Consider the following 14491-nt stretch of genomic DNA (forward strand, 5'->3'; position numbering starts at 1 on the left):
AAGGAAAACATTTCTACCTTTTAATGGAAGCAAATGGATAAATCATTCTGTTGGTGCATTCATCATGAAATTTTGACACATCATAAAGGGCAACTGATCTTTTCAAAAAATGGAGATACCAGGCTTGTGAGCTGGTTTCGTACATACCCTTAGTTAACTGCAGTGCGGGGTTAGTATGCACATGTTATTTACTGGATGTTCTCTTTTTTTTAAAGAACAGGGTAAAATACATAAATCCTTAAAAAATAGTGCAATTTTCCTTTTGAAAAATCTGATTTCTGTCTGGTTAATTTTGACAACACCATCTTTTCAGCTGTTAGAAGGAAGCAAGTGTTCGTTAACTTTGTTCATTAAAATTTTAAATGTCCTCTGATACCAAGATGCTGTGATATATTAGGTAAAATATTGTATACTGAATATTTGATATTGAAATATTGTGATATTAAATTTTATAAACACAACCACACGCTAGGTATTTGGAAGTCCTTTTGTCCATGCATGCTTAGTCAATAAGGAACTGCATTTGCCAGTTCTTTTATTTTTGCTCTATAGGAAGAGCCCACAGTGTGTAATTGGATATTGAACAACCTGTCTAAGATGCTATCAGCTCTAATTGTTAGGCAAGAGCGCATTTGAAAGCAATTTAATTTTCCATTTGTGGCTAAATCAGATTTATATGATGAAGTGAAACAAAAAAAAATGGTCTTGTCCTCTGAACTGATTGTAGATCAGATGTCTTTGCATACAGATATGGGACATAGTGCTCATTACCGAAAGACAGCCTGGAACCAAGGCAAGCTGAACAGCAAATACCCAAAGATTGTTATCTTTATCTCTGATAGGGGCTGTTAAGGACACTAATATTACAGACGAGATTAAGTCCTTTTTTTAAGCTTATCATATTTTCTGCCATCTTTAACTATCTTTTGAGCAAAAGATGAGATTTTAAACCGTCTTTTGTTCTCTGAAGTCTCATAAGACTTCCATCCGCTAATCTCACCTTGCACAGGGAGAGTGGGTGGAGAGACAGATGAACAGAAGAGAACTGGAGAAGGAGGTATGGTGTGATGAAAAAGGGATAGATGGGAGGAATTGAAAATTTGTGTCGTGAGAAGAGATGGATTGCAGTGGAGAGGCAAGGATGCGCATTTTTAAAGGAATGATTAGGCAGGAAGCCAGGAGAGGTTGGGGGTGTGTACAGTGGAGGACTACATTTGTATGTAGCACTGGTCATCGGTTATTTGTCTGGAGGAGTGAAAGAGGGGGAGGTGTGGGAGAGCTGATGTGGTTGTGATGAAGTACTTTAAATCTGTTAAGATGCAGAAGGACAGTTAGAGGTCAGTGCGAGGTTAGTCCTCCTAAGTCCTATATTGAAATATGAAATATGAATATATAAAATGCAGATCGGTATTTCTCACTCATAACTAAAAGAAATAAGCTGAAGTGTGGATTTTAAACTTTCAGTTGTTACCGCAGTTTTACACTATATAACTCGAGAGTTATTACTTTCGTTTTGCTTTACTGCTCAGTAATTTGTATTTGATTATATGGTGAATTACGCAATGCATTATATTTACATTGATTGGATTTAAATTCTGTACTGAGAGTAGGGATGTGCCATGCTTTACAATATTATAATTTAGGTAATTTTTCTGTTTTACTTTAAATGTTTCAGTTTAATATTGAATAGTTTATTCAATATTTTAATTTAAAACCTAGCACTGAATAATGCTGAATTAACTTACTAGGTAAGGTTAAGTTCCCCATCTGCTCTTCTTTCCGTTGCGCTGCAGCTGTGTTCATTGTGATTGTTTACCAGCCCCACTTATACATAAAACATGACAGTAATTCTGTGGGAGATAGAAGAGCAAGGCAAAGTGGATTTGCACAAAACTAGAACCACAGCACAAAACACACATAGTGTTTTTTTATATCAAGTAAGGCCTTGTCCAGTTCAAGTGCCTCTCTCCTGGTCATACATAATAGCATCAAAATTTGTGATGTCAAAAAAGCTTTTTTCACTCTCTCCACAATTAGGCAGCTCACCTCTTGAACACACTTATGTTTGTAATGGTAGCTTGTTGTGATTTGATTGTTCTTTTGCACTTTTCTTTACATATGTGTATGTAGGCCTGTGGTGATCCTGACATTTTAGCTGAAGATAAATTGCCATATAGTTGGTATTTGTAATTAGCATTTTTTATTCACTGTTATGTAATTCTAGCTGTTGAAACTTAGTAGCTCTCAACTGGCGACAGATACACCTCAATTAAACAGGAATTATTCACCGCTGCTCAAATGCATTGTATTCAGTGTTGAGATGTATTACACCATTCAAATATGTATGTTTACCATTACATTTACTTTTCAGAATATTTACACACTACATTTAAAAATATGTACTATTTTTGAAAGAAACACCATCAATGTTTGTTTATTAACTATTTTAAAATGAGCACACAATATGCAAACATGTGCTCTAAAAAACAACTCAAAAAATAGCTTTTTTTCTCTGCAGTTCCTGCTAAAGCCTGAGTAGACTGATAAATAAATATGATGAATCAGTTATTAATCTCAGCGTTACTTAGCTCTTTCAAGGTATGATGGAACTAAACCTCAGTAGTGGACCTGTTCACGAGTGATTAGTGTTGAGCTTAGCATTAGTGTTGTGCTGGACTTGTGAATGAGTTTCTTGGCACCTTAAATACATGCTTTTAACAGAAAATCATATAGCCTCCCACTTTATAGTCACATTTGAAAGATGTTCTTATTGGGATAAGGTGATTTTTGTTGATTAGTTCATGAGATGGCAGTGGGATTATGTGAACAGCAAATGGACTGAAGGTGATGAGCTGTTTTTTTTTTTTACTTAATTTAAATAAGTGCATTTTTCATTAAACATTTTAATAGAACAATTAATGAAGAACTGACGACCGATAACAGCGTGAAACAATGTAAATGAAATACATATTGCAACAGCTGAGTTTTTCCTATGTTCCTTATCACTATGTATTCTAAATGTGATCTGAACATGTTGTATTGTAATGAAATATGTTCCTGAGTACATTTATGGTAGTGTGTTCAGTTTTCAGCCGTCACTACTTTTTTGTACGTTTTCTGCCCAACACTGACTGTATTACAGGATATTCAGTACATACAGTTAGACGTTAGAACATCTTGTCACTGGTGATCCATTAATTTGACATGATAAATGATCAGTTTGCATTACTTTGACCAAAACTACTTTTTTGGAACATGTCAGTTCCCTGATCCATCAAAGCTCCCTTAGACACTCATCTGGAACATCTGAGATCGGTCAGAACGCAGAATATACAATTTATACAGAATATGCAGTTTTGTGATTGGTTAGATGACTCATTTGAATAATGCTGCCTTGTGCAGTATCAGCAATGCAAAAGCCAATATTGTGATAACATTTAAGAGATTATTTTTTGTGCACTCATAGTGTGTACAGTACTAAGAGAGTAAAGGTCAATGTGAAATTGCCACTTCAGAGCTCATTTTAATCCACAGCCTGGAGAGCAAGCGTAGCTATCAGTGGAATACAGAGATGAAGAGAAATCTGTCTTTTGGAATTTCCTTGGTGCATTTTATTATTTTTGAGCTATGAAAACCAAAGACAGAAGGAAGACCAAAGAAAAATGGCAAACCAAAGAAAGAGTAGTGATAGCGGGACTTGAGAGAGGAAGAGATGAATGAATATAGAATACTGAGAGAGGCAAAAAAGGAAACAAAGACAAGGAGACAGAGAAAAATGTAGCGAGTGATTCGGAGGAGAAGCAGTGAATGGGGAAATGGCAGTTTAAACACTGTTGTACAGCGTGGTTTTGGGCTCTGGTCGATCAGATAGGGCTTTAAATGCTGCCCTCTCGGTGCCTGTAAAGGCGGTGTTTACAGCTCTGTACTCTCCTGCTGATTTTCCTTCCTGTCAAAGCCAGAAAAAGCAGTCTAGAAAATACTGCAAAGTCATTTCTGTCATTCTACCCATGTACTTTCTCCTTACTTTGCAGCACAGATCAATGCTGGCCAGTGGCCTTCAGTATTGATACCCTACAACAAATCCCATAGGCTGCTCTGCAGTTTTTACAGTCTTTCCTGAAAGTGATGCAGCTGTGGTAATGAGAATGGGTTTTTAGTTTTTCTAGATTTTCAGTATAACAAGCAGTTTAACTGGTTTTGTTATTTATTTATTTATTAATTTGATTAATATAAAGTGAAGAGAAATAAGAGTTCAGATGAACAAAAGTAGCATTTTTCCAGTCCAAATCTCAAAAATGACTATTCTTACTCACACATCTCATTAACCAAAATGGTTCATTTTAGAACCATCCACTGAATGGTTCTTTAGGGAACCAGCACTGTTTCTACTGTGGGATTGCTCTGAAGAACCCTTTATTTTTAAGTGTATAGAACCTTGTCATTTGTCCTATTCCCTGCGTAACTAAAGGGCTTGTCGTAATATTTCATTTCAATGGGTATTTCCTGTTCATTCATCTTCCATGGTTGAGGTTTTTGTGATAAGACCTTGACTGATGTGTTTCCTCACCTCTCACACAGTACGCTATTGAAAGGCTGGGAATTTGAAAGCTCTTAACTTGACTCTCTAATGCCATGTTTCGTGACAGAAGCAAATCGACTTTGCTTTGTTCTTCACTTTTGTCTGCTTCTGCTTTCCCACGGTCCTGTCCTTCAGCGCCTATCGATGCTGTCTCGTCCTCCTGGTCCTGACCGCTCAGAGCATGTCTTAGTAGTCATCAGATCCATACACTCAGTGCTACTAATGATGGGCAATATCGATCAGGCTTCGTGAAGATACAGAGCAAAGTGGTCCGGAAATGCCAGTGCGAGAGAGTCAGTTAGTGGGGCCATCGTCGAGGCGACAGACGTCGTCCCACAGCCGCTTATTAAAAACCACACCTCTGCCTCCTCAGATCTCTGTGCAAATATCAGTCGGCTCAGAAAATCCACTCTGGCGGAGTATGTGTGGGTGTGTATATGTGTGTGTGAGCTGGGGAAGGTGCCGTCTGGACTGCTTACTTGGATTAAGCTTCACTATTGTTCAATGCCTGACTGATGTCAGGAAATCTCTCTGCATCTTTTACTCAAAACAATAGTTCTTGATCTGCATCTCCATGATCTCTCTGTTTTTCATTATTTATTGCTTTGGAGGAGTCGTTTGTTGCACGTTTGATTTTCCTTCTGGTGTCTTTATAATGAGTTTGGCCTGCCACCGCTTTATTTCTTTGATATCTTTTATTTGGGGCTTAGTGATTTAATGAATATTTAGACAGCTTATTTAAAAAGGCCAAATAATACAACTGAGTTGGGCAAATAATAAAAAATAAAACTTAATGGCAAAAAAAAACTAAATACAAAAAATAAAAACCTGTTGAATCTAATGGATTTTCAATTCATTGAGAAGATACATTTTAATTTAATTAAACGTAATTTTTTTAAACCAAATAATCGGGTTTAATTTAGATATCATGGCTGTCTTACACTGATCATATTTGGGGCCTAGCTTAGTACAGCTGAAGGGCTGGGCAGCAACTTCACGATACAATACATATCACTATACAAGCATCACAGTACAGTGACAGAACACAATAAATGTACAACAAACAGGTAAAATTTGTTTTAAAACCTACAGTAATAGTGAATATATACATACACAAAGTGACTTCTCTTCAATATGGGGATGTTCGCAACAGCTGTGTGTGCATGTGTGAAATAGAGTGTGTGTGGTTTATGGATGTTTGCATTTGGAGACTATTCAGTCATATAGTAGGATGAGATGTGTGCATATTTCACACATATACATGTATTAGTTTTAATATGTGTTTTTGCATGTGATAGACACCTGCTGTTTGTCACGTTTCTTGCATCCCCTGTCAAACCAACACTTCCTAATTGTCTGGAGGTGCTTGTGTGGTTGCTATGTACTTTCCCAGCGAGACAAGCAGAGATCAGAGCCGAGGCCCTAATTGGAAGTGACCATAAGTGATTGGCCTGCACAGTCTGCAGGGGTTAGTGCATGAAAGGACTGTGGAAGATGTATTGGATTTTAGATGGAACAGGATCAGTCAAGGATGCTGGAAACAAGGTACAGCTAGCTGTGCACACCCTGGACAGTCCGCGACCTGCTGAGCTCCCGGACCCAAATTCCCAGAACTCCGCAGAATCTCTCGTCTTGTTATTGAGTGGCTATCTGCCATCACCTCATATTGATTGAACTCTGCTGCCTTTGATATCCTCTCTCGTAGAGTGTAGTCTGTTGAAGTGCCTGTGATATTGCCTCTAGGACAGGCTATGTCAGAAAAGTTGCTTTTCTCCTGCCTTATAGACTGGATTCACTGGGTCAATCAGCTTTAACCCCTAGAATTCTAGAGTTATTACTACTTATTACAAATGTTAATTACACAGTTACGTAATGAATTAATTGTCCGTTTGCTGTACATTCTGCATTGACAGGTTTCTATTTGATTTAAAGCAAAGACAAAAATGTGGCAAAATTGTAAGCCTAGGCTTACACTGTGAACTCATCCAAATAGTTGCATGTTGTGAGTTGCCTGAAATATAATTGCTGTGCAACTTGACAGTTACATTAAGCAACTCACAAACAATCAGTGTTGCACTCATCACATTCTGTTATTCCTCTAGATTAGCTTCTAGGCCTGTTACAATTGTTTGCATTGAATGCCTTATCATAATTATCGCCTTTTCATCTGCCCAGTAAGCTTTTTTCTGGTTTATCAGTGTCCATTGATCTGGTGAAATCAGTGGTTTTGAAGTATGTTGTTCAATGTGATGTCCTATCTCTGTTTTGAGTGGCTTTTTTTAATTGGCTGTTCCGCAAAGTTGAGTTTAAAATAAGTTGCAAGACACTTTACATTGTGGAACTCAAGTGCAATTTAGTTTCATGTCCGGTTCAAGCAACTAAAGTTGCATGCAATTTGACTGTGTAAAGCCAGCCTTAAGGATATTTGGACAGCAATAGGTTTTCATCAGATTCAAGTCATAATAAAATAATCTGTTCTACTTGTACACATTAGAGTGGTAACAATTAAAAGCTTTGAATCTGCACATTCAACTGACTTTTACCAATTGTTTCAATAACTATGAGTGAGAAATAGTTCAAATTACAGCATGCTTTTGTTATTACCAGAAACAGGTGCATCTATTAAGGTTTAAGCAAAGCTTCTTACATGGCTACTAATATTACAGATGCCATAGGCTAAAGGATAGTGTCTGACATCAACCCCATATCCAGCCAAATGGAATAGGGCCTGATGTTAATCCTGTCCTCAATCCAAGCTATAAACATTCACAGAATTTGTTTACATCATATGATACCGTTATTCTACATGCATGACAGACTGTTCTATAACTGTAGCAGCTGTTGTCTTAGTATGGATTAACGTTCAGCTCCATCCGCTTCATATATATTCCGGAAATCTAGCTTAAAAGCATTCTGCTCTTTCTGACTACGTGATGGATGTATGACAGTTTGATGGTAAGATGTTACCTTTCAGATTGCATGAGTGTTGTTTGATCACAGGACGCGAGTGCTTAGATTTAAACTGCCATCATTTGGCACCATATTTTGTTAACAGTCATTTGCATCTCTAGATGGCTGTCGCATTGTTTTAAAATGGGGTCAGACAATGAAACCCTTTATAAAAGACACCTTTTGAAGTTGTAGTAAGCTCCGCCGCAAGATTTTAAAACCAGAGGGATTCTTACATATCACACCTGTGAAGCATTTCCTTTGAAAACACCCACCTCTATTCTTTTCATGAACAAACACGCACACATACACACACACACACACACACATAAAAGATGGAATAGACAGACATTATTATGTCTAAAAGTGATGATAATACAGTAATGTCCTCTGAGACTTTTTTTAAGCCAACAGTATACCACAAAATAAATACAAAAATCATATTTCTCTCTATGAATGAATGAATAATAAATAGTAATTTACTTCATACATGTTTTGAATTCTAATATGCTGGTTTTAACTGATTTCTCACCCACTTAGGTTTGGTTAAATACTAATACTGATATAATGACAATACAGGATACTTTGTAATATACTCAATATGCTGAGTATTGGTAACTATTACATTATATTTGCTCTTATTATTGGTTTTTGTTTTGAGTAGGGCAGAGTATAAATTAAGTAGGGTTGCAGCTAACAATAATTTCAATAATCAGTTGATCTGTTGACTATTTTTGGGCTGTTTTGAGTAATCGACTAATACATGTTCCAGTGAATATATAAACAAATCTAGAAACCTGAATTCAAAACTTTACAGTTGCAATATAAAATTGCTTTTGTTTACAGTTGCATGTATTTCTCAGTGGACATTTTTGCTGAATCTAAAGATTTAATTCAAGAATTATAGTTTTGGTTATTTCCAAAAGTATCCAAACATTAAATAAAATAAATACAACATTTATACAAAACTGTATAATAAGTTTTTGCTTGTTATTTAGTGGCTATATTTATTTTTCATGTGTAACTCATCTCTTTTCTTATTTTTAGGATTATAGCAGATTTTTAATCATTTATCTGTTTCCAATTTTGTCATCATTTATATGATTCTGTGTGGAGCATATCTTAAAAGCCTGGGTGACAGATAAATCACTGGCACGATTTTGCCATCACTATGTGTGTGGCTGGCATTAACTACTGGCAAATTTGTGATTTTATGGCTTGTATATTTTACACATTTTATCTTTAACCACATTATATTTTGTCCTAAAAAGCAAACTAAAACTATTGAAACTATTTTTAACCTCCTGGGGATTACTAAACGGTGTTAACCTGAAACCTTATGATTCTTTTATTGAATTGCTGCCTCAGTGGGGCTTAATTTTACTACACTGTACTAAACATCACTGAAATTTCATTAGATTACCTGTTTTCCAAAGTGTAGACTAATGTTACCTTTACTGGACTGGCATGAGACACTTAGGTTATTTAGTTAATTTTCTATCAGCAAGACTTTAAAACGTGGTGAAACTCATTAAATTTCACTTGTGCGTCATCCTCCTGTTGCTGTGAAATCTCCACTTTCACATATCATGCATTGTGATGACTTTAGTGGGTGTTTCTTGTGTTTATCTCTATTTGCACCACCATTATTCAAAGATGTCTGTGCTGCAAATTGTGTTGAATGTTGTTTTACTCCTGAACTTTTCAAGTAATTTGTCTCACACATGGGCCCTGTACACCTTCTTTTACATCCCCAAGTGTGAGACTCTGTGGGAGTTTAGTGAATATTACACTCATTCAAGCTGTCATTTGCAGCTGTTGTCAGCAGATTTCTTAGCTTAATTGAAGCAACAGGCCGCGAGACCGCAACGCTGTCTGATGCAACTGACTGACAGAGATAAACCAAGAGATAAACACATTAAACCAAGGCTAAAGGCTGTCATTACCCCAGGAGACTCTCTCTAACATTCGCTCCCTCGATGACAACCCAGACTAATATTAACTCTGGCTGTAACTGTCACTCAGTACCATTTCTTTGCGTCAGAATCTTTATCACCAACCCTGATACTGCATTTAAGTGCCAGTATGATGTCAGTATCCGTGCAATCCTGTGTGAGGTGTGTCTAAAATCACTCTGAACATGCTTCCTGCGGAGGGATGGAAGTTGAGGAGGAGCACACATCTTCACAATGAGAATGTGCCTCATAACTGAAGTAGATACTGTGGCTCCAGCTGAGCAGCTGGCAGTAGTGTGGGAGTTTTATTGCTGTGTGCTGGTCTCTCTGCTCCCGCCCTGTTTACGCCCCCATGCATTTCCCTTTCGCTCGTTTGTTAGCTGCTGAGCTGTGATCACAGACCGCTGTCCCAGCTCAGAGCAGACTCCTGAGTCAGCAAAAACTACTACTGCTCCTCTGGAGGTGTGTATGAGAGAGGGGAAGAGGTAAACTAGAAACGCAGTGTCTCTCAATAGATGAGCGAGTTCAGAAGTGCAGGCCAGTTCTGTCTTCACTTCCTGCTGATGCTCCTGTTTGTCTAGGCTGTGGGTTCGTGCCATAACAACACTGACTGTTTCTTCTTCAGTTAAACCCTAGGATTTTCTACTTTCCTCCTCACTCTCTCCCTCACATGTACACATTCTGTTCTGCCGGGCACGGAAATCATGGCTTTGCTGCAGGATAGCACTGTGTGTGTCTGCTGACGTGGCATTTTCTCCCTCCCCTCATTCATATTCTAATGTCAATACTGTGCGGCTTTAAACTTTCTCCTTAGGAACTTCTCCAAGGACAAGCTTGAATGACATTGGCTCTTAAAGGCCCAGTCAGCATGTTTTCACAATCGATTCTTTTTTGGCCTGTTCGCATTCCTGCAGGCATGACATTTTTCATATCTCTCACAGTGATTGGACCTGGGTTTGTTGATAAATCGAACATGTGAGGGTCAGTAGTTATCAGGTTTCATTTCGTGTACCCCTGTCTTACCTAGTTAGACGTTGAGAGACGTAGCTGATGACCCCGTTCATTAGGGCAGTGCGGTATTGACATGAAACGTGACATTCAGTAAAGCTGTCGCATATCACAATGCCAATAGGAGAAGTGCCACTGACTGGATGTGATGTGAGTACAGATTTTTTTTTTAACTTTGTGTGTTGTTCAGTCTGCGGGACCCATTTTCAATGTTTACCAAAAGAAAAAATGATGCAATTTATTACTGCTTCAGCCTCAGATTCTTTGGCCTTTCTTTATTTTCTGTGAATAACATATACAATAACACATTTTCAGTGCCTTCAGTGCCGCGGGGAATAAACGTGTGGAGGTGCTGTGTCCCTTCACTCTGTTCTTCTTCTACATGGCCTGCTGTTAGTGTGTGTGTGTGTGTGTGTGTTTGTATATGTGTGTGTGTGTATGTGAGGGTGGACAACATGGACAGGCTGCTGACTGGCTACAGCTTAAGGAGAACCCTACGCTGGCCACTGGTCATCTGGTATTTTTACATAAATGATTATGGCTGGATTGATTTCAAAAAAACAATAATGTAGTGAGTTCACCAGTCCACTGAGTAACAAACACATCAACACCACACCAGGGTAAATACAAACTCACAAGAATGTATTTATTCATTTATTTATTTTTGGTTTTGTTATTAAATATGTCTGTTGTGACAGTATCCATTATTGCCTTGTACACTTAAAGCACAGTACCTAATGTTTGATGTGTTTTTGTGCTCCCACATAGGAGAACAGGGTTCAAACCCAGCGCACAGAAACACTCAGTAGGCTTCTAATGGTTTGTGTCAGTAATGTAGCGAGGTCTCTTTGCTGCTGTGTGTGTGAAGTAATTTGATATGTTTTGTCATCACTGCTCTAACGAAACTCATATTGCAATAACAATAAAAATACAACTTATCCTTAACCCTAACTTTAATTAATTAAAATCTACTTCTGTAGTAGCTGCGTAGTAAAATAGGTCAGCATTAAACTTTATCCTTAAGAACTTATTTAAAGACATGCTTAAGTAACACTGACTCTTAATGCCTCAGTCATGTTTTTACAATTGATTCTCTTTTGGAATTGGAGCTTTCTGTGTTTTTTTTTCTGCCATTATATAAAAGAAACATAAGGCTAACTAAAAAAAAAGAGAGAGTTCATATCACCCCCTTTATGAAAGAACTGCACTGGCAACATTTATTATTTGTCTTTTTAATTTGGTCTGATTTTAGTACTCATAATACTTCTATTACTATTATGTGTTATCAGCTGTCTGTAAAGCACTGTAAAGACTGTACTGTGCTACCGTGTACATCACCACCTGCATTAGCTTCAGTGCGCAGTCCTAGCTGAGCTGCTGTCAGTGTTTCTGCTCTGTACTCTGCGTGCAGTGTGTTATTTTGACTAAAAAAGGCTTTATTTGAAATTGTTCATGGACAGAGCTATCTGTAGAGGCTGCATTTCACACAGCAGGCCAATCAGACGGAGCATTATTGTACAATGTGAATATATAAATCGTTGGCTTTGTCTGTACATGATTGTCTGTTCAAACATACAGTGTGAGTCTAAAATCGCAGTGTATATCTGGCTTTAGAGGACAACTACAGCTAAACCAGCCAAACAAGGGACTCTGGGATGCGAGCTCTTTGGCTGCATTAGCCTCAGATATAATTCTTGCTATTATTGTGCTACAGAGACTGATGTGGAAAGAGACAGATTGGGATTCAAAACTATGAATCACACTTTACTTACAGCTGTACAGAAGCGCTTTTCTGATCAAGCCCTCTCTTCTCTACTGCTACTCAACCCAAAGTAAATAAAGTAACATAGCTAGCAAATGCATTCGTTTAATATCAGCTAGATTTTAATGATTTAACTGTTAATATACATTGCACTCATTTATTCTAACAACTACTTAATTTTACGTAGGTTACTCAGTATGGTTTCGGACTCAGTATCTAGTACTAAAGTAAAGTACTAAAGTAATAAAAAAATATATGTACTCGTACTCTGTCTGAAAAAAATGGTATTGATGCTTCCGTAATTATTATTATTATTATTATTATTATTATTATTATCATTTATTGTTGGATGCAGTACTTAGCAATGATTGCAGTGAAACTGAGATCACTGAGCCATTATTATTTCTTCAAGTGAAGTATTGAGCAATTGCATTATTATAGGAGAAGACAAGGAAGAAATCTTCTTCTTATAAAGTGATGTACTTTGTTTAGTGTGAGCCTGCCATATTACTGTAACAGGTAATACAGCATCTGTGTGGCAAAAGAAACAGGATGGCACTGTGGGTGTTAAAACTCACCAAGCTACATACCAGACACCCAATGATATGGATTAAAATCCATCTGTCTGCCATGTTGTTGGTAATTAACACTAATGATAGTCCACAGTGTTGTCTCTAGGGTAAGTTATTGGGAAGATATTGTAATTAATGATTGATCTCCTTGAGCAGAGGAGAAAAAATCCTAAGAGTGGACACACATTATAGCGGGAGTTTCAGAAGATTCTCATAACTCTAAACTGCCCTGAAAAGGAGAGAATGAGGGAGAGACCACTTTCATTGTAAACAGAGTGACTCATATTCCCTCAGACATCTACAGTATCATTTATTTGTTTATCCACATTGGCGAAATAACATTCCGGGTACTGTAGAAAAACTAACAGTTTTATCTTTGTCTCCCTGCCTCTCTCGCTCTCTCCCTCTTTCTTTCTCTTTCTCAGATGGAAAGGTGTATGCGCTGGGCGGTATGGGATCAGACACCAGCCCACAGGCTTTTGTGAGGGTCTATGAGCCGGTGAAGGACCAGTGGTTGTCTCTGGCCTCTATGCCCACGCCTCGCTATGGAGCTTCCTCCTTCCTGCGCGGAAACAAGATCTATGTTCTTGGTAAGCCTGCCCACTCTCAGCCAATCAGATCACTGAGAAGAGCCTTACTGACCTTTCATCAACCAATCAAGCTGCTTAACAAGCTTGTCCCCGAGGCAATGAGAAAATAGTCCACCCACACAGTGTCTAAAGCATACATTACCTGATGACGTTCCTTGCTGTGGGTGAGTGTTTACATATATAAATGAAGATATGGAAGCTTGGTTCTCAGACAGTGCGCAGTAGTCAGTAATTATAATGTGTCTGATTTCTGTGTTAGACGGTGTCACAATATTCAGGCGGTGTGGCAGACAGGATAATAACACCTGGTAATTGTTCGTGTTGTACTAAGGCTGATTGCCGGCTCTAGGGACCCGCTGCTCCTTAGAGAAGCTAAAATGTTCAGCAGAGGGACTGCAGTTTTTTTTCTTTGCCATCCCTGGTGAGAGAAACCACATCCACTAAAGCCAGAATGGGAGCTGCTACTGCTGGTCTTTTGCCTGAATCACAGGGAGTCCTCCAGAAGACTCAGGCATTGTAGTGTAGGTTAATTGCCACTCTATGGCACTGTGAGTAGGTGCGTGCATGTCTGTGGGAACTGTGTGTGTGTGAGAGGCGATGACATAAGCCAGTTAGAGATGTCTCAATCAAGCTTTTTGTCCAATCAAGTCACTTACTATTAAATAATTGCTGATATTTTCACAAACACTACTGCTGTGTGGTGGACGTTTTACATTCAGAATTTGTAAGACCAGTCTAATTTGGGCAAGGTACAAAATTCAGGCCGTAAATGTCAAAAGTTGACGAGAAGAAAACCCACCTCTGCAATAATGCCAATTTCTGCCAGAGCCCCTATGGGATTTCCAATAGTTTCTAATATTTTAGTGTGAAGGTAATGCTGGTGCGTGTTTCCGCCATTCTAGATTAAACATGGACACTTGTAAAAGACATTCCATACAGTTTATTCTATGCTCTTTTACCTTTATATTTTTACAGTGGCTCTTATAGAGCTGCCACCGTTGTTTTCCATTTCTAACAACTGACCGAAACCTGGGTGGACTACAGCTTGTATTTGCAGTCTGTGACATGTCTAAGAC

At 38.1% G+C, this 14491-nt stretch overlaps 1 protein-coding gene across 1 annotated transcript in view; it reads left to right on the forward strand.

The window, feature by feature from the left end:
• LOC118822604 (kelch domain-containing protein 8B-like) overlaps positions 1-14491 on the forward strand; it is a 116008-nt gene that overhangs the window by 51115 nt on the left and 50402 nt on the right. The window contains exon 4 of the mRNA XM_036591760.1: positions 13251-13415. Coding sequence (XP_036447653.1) covers positions 13251-13415 — 165 coding nt within the window. The remainder of the gene's footprint in view (positions 1-13250; positions 13416-14491) is intronic.

The sequence above is a fragment of the Colossoma macropomum genome, unplaced genomic scaffold, assembly GCF_904425465.1.
Source record: "Colossoma macropomum unplaced genomic scaffold, Colossoma_macropomum, whole genome shotgun sequence".
Lineage (NCBI taxonomy): Eukaryota > Metazoa > Chordata > Actinopteri > Characiformes > Serrasalmidae > Colossoma > Colossoma macropomum.